Raw genomic sequence first — 10481 nt, forward strand, 5'->3', positions numbered from 1 at the left:
GGTTTGAGGTTTTCTTCTCTCCGCTGTTCGCTGCCTCAAGCTGCCTCTCGCTGTCTCTCTCCACCTCTGTTTTTCACAGTAAGGGGATCGGTGTCTCCCGGGGCCCGACAGGCCCCAGCTGTCGGCGCAGAATGGACAGCAGGGCACGCAGAGCTGACGGACACCCGAGCACACACCCACACCCGGGGGGCCTGGGCGAGGCACCTCCATGCCAGTGTCCTCGGGCCCTGGCCCTCGGGTGGGCGCCTGGCCGTGTGTCCCGGGCGGCAGGACGGGGGCAGAAGGCCGGCGTCGCAGCGCTCAGAGTACGAACACGCGCCGAGCCTCCATCCTGCACGTTTATGCTTCCTACAAGGAGAAATAAACCCCGACCCTTTCTGCGAGGCGGGGGGAGATGGGGACCGAGAGAAGCCATCTTTAGTGACAACCCGATGAGACGTGGGTGTAGAAATGCTGAGTAACACGGCATGACCGAGGAAGCCACAGCAAGGACAGGGACGAGGACTCGGTGGACCTCACGAGGACGCAGAGGGACGGCCAGCAGCAGGAGGAGGTGCCAAAGGCCACGCACGGAGCACCGCCCCCTCCTACCCCCCGCCCCGCCGCCCCGGCCTCCAGTCACTCACCGAGCCTCCCAGACCCCAAAATCTCCCCTCTGCTGTCACCGCTGCCCTGACTCAGGCTGTCCTCACTCCTCGCCGGACACTTCGCTAGCTTCCCGAGGTCGATCAGGGCCTTCCCCAGTCAGCCCTTGGCCCCCCGGCTGACCGTCAGTGAGTCCCGTCACCGCTGGCTGGCTGACTGCACGCCAGGAGCCGCCAGGCCTTGGGGAAGCCGCCCTGGACCTGCCAGGCTGGCTCGGAGAGCCGTCTGCTCTGCTCCTACAGAACCTGAGGCCGGGCCCCCGGATCTCATGACACCACACCCCCGACCATGGCTGCTTTCTCTGCCTCACGCCCGACGACGGCCAGCTCTGGGGGGCCAGGATGGACTCCCAGCTGTCCCGAGACCTGTCGGCACCGGCCTGCAGCGGACGTCCTGGGGCTGTCCACCGAATGAAGACGTAACCGCCTCGGCCACTCGGCTGACAGCAGGCCCCCGGACGGCGTCGGGCAATGCTCACGTGTCCTGGAGCCCTCCCAGGAGACACGGTGGCTCCCCTCAGGGACCACGGTGCCTGAACTATGACAGCTCGGCAAGGACATTCTAGAAGCTGTTCCAGAGCACGTGCTCCTCGGTCAGCACGGACCTGCTGTCCCCGGCTCTGGCGAGCACGGGACAGGAGACCATGACCGCACGACAGGGGCTGTGACGGCGACTCTGCAGCCAGCCGCTGCCCTGCGGGGGACAAGCAGGCACTCGCGCCTGTTCCAAGCCCGTCATCTGACCCTCTCTCTCCTCGCCCGTGACACAGGAGGGTCTGTGGGGGGCAGGACGCAGGCAGGCACCAGCTCCAGCCTCCCTCGCAGTCGCAAAGGGTCGGGGACCGCTGTCGGGGACAGCCTCGGGCTCTCAGTGTCCCCACTCTTCCCTATGGTAAGTCACAGCCCCGAACGTGATGGGTCTGGGTCTTTGGCCATGAAGGTGACAGGAAAGAGGGAGCGGAGCTGGCACCACAGACGAGCGCGCTCGGGGCGGTGAGGTGGAGACGCTGGGCAGGCGGGGCGGGCGCCCCACGCACCCCGGAAGCCGCAGTGCGTGGACACAAAGTCACACCAGGCGACTGTGTCCTGCGAACACTTGCGCTCACAAAACGGCTAAGGAACTATTACGTTATTCCAAGTGGATTCGAGACTAACCGAAAAATAAATAAATGAAAGAATCCAATTTCAAAACAAAGAACACAAATCAAAAACGTAAAAAATCTCAAGAACACGTCTGTGTCACAATACTTGCAGCCGCTGACCAGTGTGCTGGTTCACCAGCAAACCCAACCCCCGCGAGGCTCAGGGACACAGAGGGACAGGGTGACATTTATGGAGGAAGAGGCCACGCAAAGCACTGGGAGGCAAAGCATCTGCGCAGGGCCCACAGGGAGGTGTCCCTCAGCCCCGCTGTCCGGGCGCCCCACGCTTACCCGCGAGACTGGCCGCCATCTCCTCAGGAGTCTGTGACAGCCGCAGCCCTGGCTTCAGGGGACCGTCGGAGTCCACGTACTGGCGGCGTTTGAGGTAGCAGGACACCGCCATCTGGATCTGCTCCGTGCGTACTCGTTTCATGACCTGGGGACACACAGCACAGACCGTGAGGGACACCAGCCCCGGGGACAAGGAGCCGGGGCGGACCGGCCATGGGCCAGTGAGGCGCAGGGCGGAGCTCCCTAACCGCTGGCCCCGTGCCCTCCCCCACCCTCTCCATCTCCCCAGACAACACAGCCAGTCGTGGGCGATCGGGACGTCGTCGAAAGCTGACCCCAAGTCACCCAAACTCCACTCGACGCCAAGACGTCAGTTGGGCCCCTGGGACCTTTCGGTGGTGATGCTGACAGGGTAGACAAGGCCAGGTGACTCCCAGGCCTCTGGTCCCCCCGCCTGCTCCGGGAGACAGTGTGACTCGGCAGCCAGCGGGCAGAGGTGGCCCCAACCGGGGGCCCGGAAACCCAGCAATGGGACCGAGTGGCGTGGAGACCGAGGCGCCAGCTCCGGGGCGGGAGAGCCACGTCCTCGGCCGGGAGGGGCCGTCGGGGCCGAGCCAGGGGCCCGGGCCACGCGTCTTCGCCACCTCGCGAACCTTTCAGTCCTCACACGAAACGCAGCCGGGGACACAGAAAAGCCACAGCGTGCTGAGGGTGTGTGTGTCAGACAACGTCTCACGAAGGGAAGGTGGGAGGAAGCGTTCCCAGGGGTAACTCCAGCTCCTCTGAGGGTCCCCCCTGCGAAACGACGACCTTCCCTGACCCCTGCATTCATTACCCAGCGCGGCAGGGCTCCCCGACACGGCCCGGGCGTCAAGCACCCCGGGTCAGGCGCACTCGCTAGGGGCGCTTCCGTCACGTCGAAACGTGCTGTCCACCCGCTTTGGAACGCACGCGATGTCCACACACGTGTGACTGTCTGCGGCAAGGTAACGACCTCGGATCAAAGGTTCCCATGTGGGGGCCGGAAGGTCTGCTTCGATGATTTCCTCGGATGGATTTAAGTTTTCAGCTTTGGTTACGTGCACCGGCCTTCTCCTTCGCGATGGCCTCCATTTTTTTTAAGATTTAAAATCCCCTTTCCAGAAATCTATTATTTTTTTCTTTAAACCTTTAAATACATATACATATATTTGTATCTAATTTTTATCCATTTGTAATTTTTCAGTGTGAGATCTGCAGTAAAGAACCAAACGAACCTTTTACCCAAATACCGCAGCAAAAAGTGTTCTCAAATCACCTGCCAATAATCCCCCCGAACTGACGTGTGGCAGCGCCTTTGACACACACTCTGCAGACCCCCTCTTCAGCTGACGCACACGGACACACGGAAGCCAAGTGTTAGGGCGCCACGAGTAAGTTAGACCGTGTTTGCAGAGAGACTGCGTGACCCGTGCACGTCACCTCCGGATTTCCGAAGCGAGCACAAGGCCTCGTCAAACGGAGGCTCGCGGGGCCCGGCACGGTGGACAGTCACGTTTCCCAGCACGGACCCAGCTCTGAGGCAGGGCGTTTGCCCACTTGGTCCTGGTGTGTGAGTCTTTCACTGTGTCGACAACTTTGATTATTTCTTAACAAAGGTTTTTAATTGCTCACATCGGGATTCTGATACTCCTGCGCTCAGCAGTCACCTGCCCATCAGTGAAGACAGAGAACTGTTTCTTTGTGGTTACTTATACGCATCACTGTATCAGTTTATACCAGGGAGGCTGCAGAGTTCTCTAACCCGGCCACGCGTAAGAATCTCGTGGTAGCCATGCGCCAGATTCCTGGCTTCGATATTTACAATCGAGAAAAAAAAATTAAACGCACATGGACTGCGACAGCACTGCCGGTTCCCGGTCTGGCCCAAAGTCAGGACTAGCCGATCCAACCAGCCCTGCTGCCCCCGCTCCCGCCCCAGCCAGAGCTGCTTTTAATCTGACTTCAAGAGCTCTCAGGCTCCAAACTCTTCCAAAGCATCTCGATTCCTCCGTATTTGAGCTGAGACTAAAACTTTTCCAGATTTCCTGCCGCCGATCTCTTGTTGCCATGGGAATGCAGGCTGGTATCAACGTGCGTCTCAGTGTTCTAAATGAGACAGGATGAGAGCACCTCTACGGGGAAAAAGCGGGCAGGTGGGAGACAGAAAAACTGACGGAGACCCTGCAGTGACACGGTGTCTTTGAGGTGGGACAACGTACAGGCCTGTCGAGGAGCAGGACAGGGGAGGGCAGTCCAGAGAGCAAAGACAGAGGAGGGAGAACGGCCCGCGGCCAACCCCGGCCACATGTGGGGCTGCTGCGAACGAGTCTGGAAGTACGAACCCTAACGAGTCTGCCCACATCGGGTGCCCCAAACGCAGCTTCTCTGGACCCAAACCTCCATTTCTGACAAGGGACCATCCTCGAGGTGGGCAGGGGGCCCGCTGTGGGCCCGAGGACCAAACGGGCAGGGACGCTGCCCCGGGGCCCCCTTCACAGCCAGAGGTGCGATCCACTGACCTAACTGGATCTGAGGCCAAAGACACGTATTTCAAGTGAAACGAGTAATTAATGAAAAGACTTCTGCAGAGCAGGCAGCCTCTACCCTGGTTGATTTCTGTGGTACCAACGTCCACGGAAGGGCACAGGAACAGCCGAAACCTCCTTAAATCAGACCCCTCTTGTGAGAGCCTCGGGCACGAGGCTGACACCGTAATTTCAGGTTACCTGCTTAGGTTTTCCTCATAATTATAAAAATCTTTTAAATTTATACTGAGTTTGGATATAACTACCTTCGTTAAAATTCCAAGATTTCCCGTCACGTTATTTACATAAAATAGCTTAGTTTTTAAAGGTAAAAACGGATGACCACATATCTTCCTCTTTATGTCACGTCATTAGCGTTTCTGGAATTGAAAATGAGGGTTGTGACACGATGGATCTCTCCTACGCCGACGGCTGCCTGCTGTTCAACTAACGCTTCGACTAAGTTGCTATACGAAATCAGGACGGGGTTATTTTCCAGGCCCAAAGCGACAACCGTGCAGTAAAAAGTACAGCCAGGCTCTTAATACTTAACTACAGAAACGGGACACGAAGTCGCACGGCGGCCAGGCAGGGGGCCGCAGCCGAGGGGCCCCCGCTCCCGCTCAGATCCGCACGGCGGCAGGGTGTGCGCCGTGGACACGACCTCTCCACGGCCGAGGGCTGCACGAGTCTGTGAAACGCCAACAGGCCCGCGGGGACGGCGCCCCCAGATCTAGGGTGGCAGTTCTGAGCACAGATGAGCTCAAAAGAGACCCCGCAAACTCACCAGCACCGAACCAAACCAGCTCCCCCCGTGACTGTGTGACAGGCCGCGAGGTTTGGGGGGCGTTGTTTTTAAAGTAAACGTATTTTTCCGATTGTAAATTCATGCTTAAAAGATCAAAAGCTATTACTTTTGGTTAACTGAATGTCGCGTGAAGGGCTCCGAGGCTCTCGGGTAAGTGGCCCTCTTCCTTGCAGGAATCCCAACGGCTGAAGCAGCAAAGACCATCTCAGGGGGGCCTAAAATGTAAGCTCTGCGCTCACCCCGATAAAGTGCATCCAGTCAAATCTGTGAAATTACAAATCACAGAAAACTAGTGCGCATACGACTCGGCCGGGCCGGCTGGTCCTAGGCTCGTCCTAGGCTCGTCCACACCTCACATTTTACAATCGTGGCACAGGCGGCGCAGGAAGAGGGCTCAGAGCTTGGGCTCAGTGTGCAACGTGGAGCTGGAGGCCTTTGTGTCCGAAGCAGAAATCACACACCCAGGCAGACAGATGCCGCCACACTCCGATCTTCTCCGACAGCCGCTGGGGACCCCACGATGCCCCAGACGTCGTCTCTCCCTCCAGCTCCCGCCCCAACCACCCCAAGCCGCACCGTCTCCCGCCCACGAGCGCCCGCTGCCACCTCACCGGGCCACACGAAGACTCGACACCCTCGACTCTTGCCAAACCCAACGGCCACTTTCCACACCACCCTGCAGGCCTCCCTCCCCGAAACGCCCCCTCTCCGTGGCACCTCGCTTCCCTCCTGGTCGGCCTCACGTCCTCCACGTCCCCAGCGTCACGGCACCACTACGAGGCGGACGTGGTCCGCAGCTCACGTTCCTGAGCAGAAGCCTGAAAGGCCTGTCCACCGGGATGCTGAGAACACCTGAAGCTCACTGTGCTCCACCTTGCGCCCCTCCAAACCCCTTCCCTCCCGTCGCTGTCCCACGGCGCCATCAGCCACCACCGGGCCGAAGAGCCCAGCCATCACCTTACAGAGCTCCTCCTGCACGCTCCCGTCCACTCCACGCAGGCTCCGTCGGAACCGGTCACGGCTGCCACTGCACACGGCACTTTGGAACGGCAACCCTGATGCCCCGCTCCGGCCCCGCCTCCAGCCACCCTGTAGCAGCGGCCCCAGGACACACAAACCTGCCGCTGCTGCTCCCAAGCTCGAGATCCGCCCTCCCCCTCCGCCCCTGCCGTCCCCAGTCCCCGGTGGCCCCAGGAAGATGGAGAGGACCCCAGAACACGGCTTTCTGATCTTAGAAACTCATGTCAAACACCAAGCGTGCACGTCGAAACCTGCGTGCAAAGCGTTTCGACGTCACAAAGGAAACGGTCGCGTTTGCGCTACGTGCAAACGCCGTGACAGGGTGAGGGTGCTCTGCCCTGCGCGCGGCCCCCTGGAGGTCAGGTCCAACGCGGCAGGCGACGGGCCAGAGATGCTTCGTGACATCAAAGCGTGTGTGCGTGTGTGCGCGCGTGTGTCTGTGTGTCCGTGTGCATGTGTGCGTGCGTGCGTCCGTGTGCGTGTGCACACGTGTGTGTATGTGTATGTGTCTCTGTGCGTGTGTGCATGCGTGTGTGCGTGCATGCGTGCGTGTACGTACCCGTGCACCTGAGAGGAGGAGAGAGAAGGACCTTCCCTTGTCCATTCCAGGACAGTCCCGCCCCGCAGGCCTTTCTGCAGGGACGAAGTGCTGGCCACGCACCCTGCGGGGCTACTGCGGCCGAGGAACTGAATCTTAAACTTCATGTACATTACGCATCAGCAACCGCATGCGGCCAACGGCTACCGTGACGAACAGCACAGCGCGGGGGCAGGTGTTACTCTGAAACACGTGCGTGAGCACCTTAGCCGGAAAGTGTTCACTCACCACGTTTTGCAAGGCGCTTCTGCTACTGAATCACTAAGTCTCCCAACGTTAGGACTCTTAGTAAAGAGCTGCCTTCCGTCGTGAACGAACAGTGCACGTTTACTAGGACAGGCACGCGCCGGCGCCTCTTCCCAGAAGCGTGTCTGATGACACTGCTACACGAAGACTTAGGAGCAGAAGTCCTCTGCGGTGTTTTCGAAATGTCACCGCCGCACCCCTTTAAACCTTCTCGAAGTTAAAAAGCGAGAGGGGAAAGGGAATCGGCTTCCGCGGAGCAACAGAGCGGCGCTCGATTGCTTTAAAATGTCCAAAAAAAAGGGAAGCTCGAAGTGAAGACGACCTCACCTCCGCAACGAGAAGATGAAAAAGAAAATTTGTTTAACTTAAAAAAAAACCTTTTGGGCTTGTAAATAACAGAGTCAAACGTCAGCTTGTAATCTTTAACTTATTAATTTACATACTTGTATTTAAAAACATACTGCATAAGGCAGCAAACGTGGATTCGAAAAACGGTTTGGCTTCGACTCTTCACTTACTCGCTCGCCATCAGGGTCCCCGCGGTCACCTGAGCCCCTCGGAACCACCAAATCCCATTGTCCAGAGCACGGCACCTTTGCATCTATCAAATCGGCTATGACAGAGCGCTTCTCGGAGCCGCACAGGACGCTTTCACTGCAAGTCTCCGGCCAGGCCACCGACAGCCACGCAGGTAGCAGAACTTCCTTCCCCCATCGCTGACAGTGTTGACTGTACAAACACCCCCGAGCGGCATCGAGACCCGGGTGGTTTTAGCCAACACTGTTTCCCAAACAGCATCTTGTTGTTAGAAATGGAAAGAACGCCCTGGAACAGAAGACACCTGGACGTGTGGTGACGTCTTATTTTTAAAGGGACCCTGCCTTAGAAGCATATTCGCTATACTCCTGAAGACACCTTTGCAGGGGCCCACTTCCCCTTTGGGACCACGGCAGACCCGAGGCTGCAGAGGCCAGCGGCGGGTGCTCCCTCCTCCAGGCCAGGCTCTCACGGCTGCAGGGACGCTCCTTCCGGAAAGCTAATCTGCTGTCATCTGTGCTCCGCTGAGAAACTTTCCTCTGCTCCCACCAGTGTGGAGGACAGAAATCCCATCTCCACTGTGTCATTTCAAGATTTCTCCGACCCGCCTTTGCGAACCTCACCGGTGGGCGCCACCCCGCCTTCTCGCCTCAAGGGCTTTGGTCAAGGCACCACCATTAACTGAAGGCACCCCACACTGGCACCCCAACCTGGCACTGTGAAACCCGGCCCATGCTTCACAGCTCAGCCCAGCTGAGCCGCCTCTTCCTTCCAAAGGTTCCTTGCACACGGCCCCCTCCACCCATGGACCCAGGGACAAGCCTCGATCACGCCACCGGTTTGGTACGTTACCATCACCTGCTGAGTGCACGCCACTGCTAAGGACCGGTTTCAAGTGCTCCTCCTTTACGCTCATGGTAACCCCACGAGCTGGGTGGGTGACATTCCTCGGAGGGAAAGGTGAGGCCTGAGGAAGCCACACAATGTGCCCGAAGTGCCACACACCCACACGGGGACTCGGGGCCCCAGGCTGCTGGTCTGAGCCTCACCCTCAGTGTCCTGCTGCTCAAAGTTCTACCTTAGGTCAGGGGCTTCTGGGGACACGACAGGGAAGGCCTATCAGAAGCTCGTGGAGAGAGGAACAGTCACTGCTTGAGAAGCTGTCTGTCACATGGAGAGGCTGGAAACTTCCAGCACTGTCCGCCGAGCAACGCCGGCTTAACAGAGGGTCCACAGGGCTCCTGTGCCTCTAACGCGAGTGGCTAAGCACAAAACCTCCCGTCTCTAGAGACCTCCTTCACGAGTTTGCAAAAATAAAAACCAAAGAAACCAGCGACTGAGCAGTTAGGCGAGGCCTTTACACAGTTTCAGTGACAGAGGCACAAAGACCTCACATTTAGAGGCAGGAGCAACGAAGCTACCCCGAAATACGCTGACCCGATTTATCACTGATCACCAAGAGAAACCCCTCAAGGGGATATCAGCTTCTGGTTTTCTAGTTTAACGCTGATTTTCAAGGCAGGAAGATTTTTGTAATTCATGAAGACAGTCTAAGTCAGCATGCTTCACACTTAACACAAAAATGTAGGCCTAACAAGACGCCTAGAAGCATTGTGACAAACAGGAAATCGAAATATTCACAGAGGGCTTTCTACGGCAGGCATCGTCACATACGCGATTCCTTTCTGGGGGCCCTTCAAGCGCTCGGCGTTGAAGTTACCACGCCTGACTCCGTGAACACAAGAGGGAACCAAGGCTCAGAGGTTACACACAGTTACATAGTTTCAAGCTCGGGTCTCAGTACTTACCAAGCCCCACGCGCTACTCTAAGTTCCTCGGAGTTACAGGTGCGGCGCGGACGCGCCTGCCCACTCCCATCGTCGGGCCCGTGGTGACGGAGGAGCGGAGCGGCGGCTTCGCCCTCCCCCACCCCACGCCTCGGGTCGAAGACACTTGTGTCACCTAACCGAAGACAAACTGCGCGCTGACCGTCCTCGTCGGCGGGAGGTACCCTTCCTAGACCTCCATCTCCAAGGTCAGGTTTCCTTAATCGAGGTCGAGCGCCGCGAGGCACCGGCAGACTTACCTTCCGATCCTAGCACCGCACGCGCGGCGAGACCCGCATCGTAAGGACGCTCTCGCGACCGATGGGGACCCGCACAAAGCCTCCCGGACGCCGCTTCCGCCACGTCGAAGACGCCGCCGCGGTTCCGACCCCCCCCTCGGCCCGGCCCGACGCGGCGCCGAGCACGTTTTCCGAGCCTCGGGGCGCGGCGGTCCCGCCCGAGCGCGCAGCCCCACGGCGCTGTCAGCAGCCGAGCCGCGGGGAAACCACCCCGAAGGCGGGCGGCGGCGTCGCCCAACAGCCGCCCCGAGCCGAGGTCGCACCCCCGCCCCCCGTCACACGCGGGGGCCGGTTTCACGCCCATCACCCACAGGCGGCATGTGCGAAGTTCAACCTCGAGTTCGGCCAGAGACATTTCCTCCTCCCGCAAACGAGAGCGGGGTCTGCGGCCGGCCGCGCCTGGCCGCCCGGCGCTCGGCGCCCGTCCCCGCGCCGCCCGGGACCCGGAGGCCGCCGCGCCCGCCCCGCCCCCACCGCCCGCCGGCGGGAGCTGCGCGCGCGCCCCGCCCCGGCCCGGCCCGGCC

At 59.5% G+C, this 10481-nt stretch overlaps 1 protein-coding gene across 2 annotated transcripts in view; it reads right to left on the reverse strand.

The window, feature by feature from the left end:
• The window catches only part of TAF5L (TATA-box binding protein associated factor 5 like), a 26702-nt gene extending 16293 nt beyond the window's left edge, over nucleotides 1-10409 (reverse strand). The window contains exons 1-2 of one of the 2 annotated variants that reach the window (XM_039850397.1): nucleotides 10269-10409; nucleotides 2078-2222 (exon numbers count right to left, since the gene is read on the reverse strand). In XM_039850397.1, coding sequence (XP_039706331.1) covers nucleotides 2078-2222; nucleotides 10269-10277 — 154 coding nt within the window. In that variant the 5' untranslated portion in view covers nucleotides 10278-10409. Of the gene's footprint in view, nucleotides 1-2077; nucleotides 2223-9918; nucleotides 10154-10268 lie in introns of those variants that run through there. The other variant, XM_039850399.1, reaches the window with a different exon arrangement.
• Between the last annotated feature and the right edge of the window lie 72 nt (nucleotides 10410-10481).

This window comes from Pteropus medius, unplaced genomic scaffold (assembly GCF_902729225.1).
Source record: "Pteropus medius unplaced genomic scaffold, Ma_sr-lr_union100, whole genome shotgun sequence".
Classification (NCBI taxonomy): Eukaryota; Metazoa; Chordata; class Mammalia; order Chiroptera; family Pteropodidae; genus Pteropus; species Pteropus medius.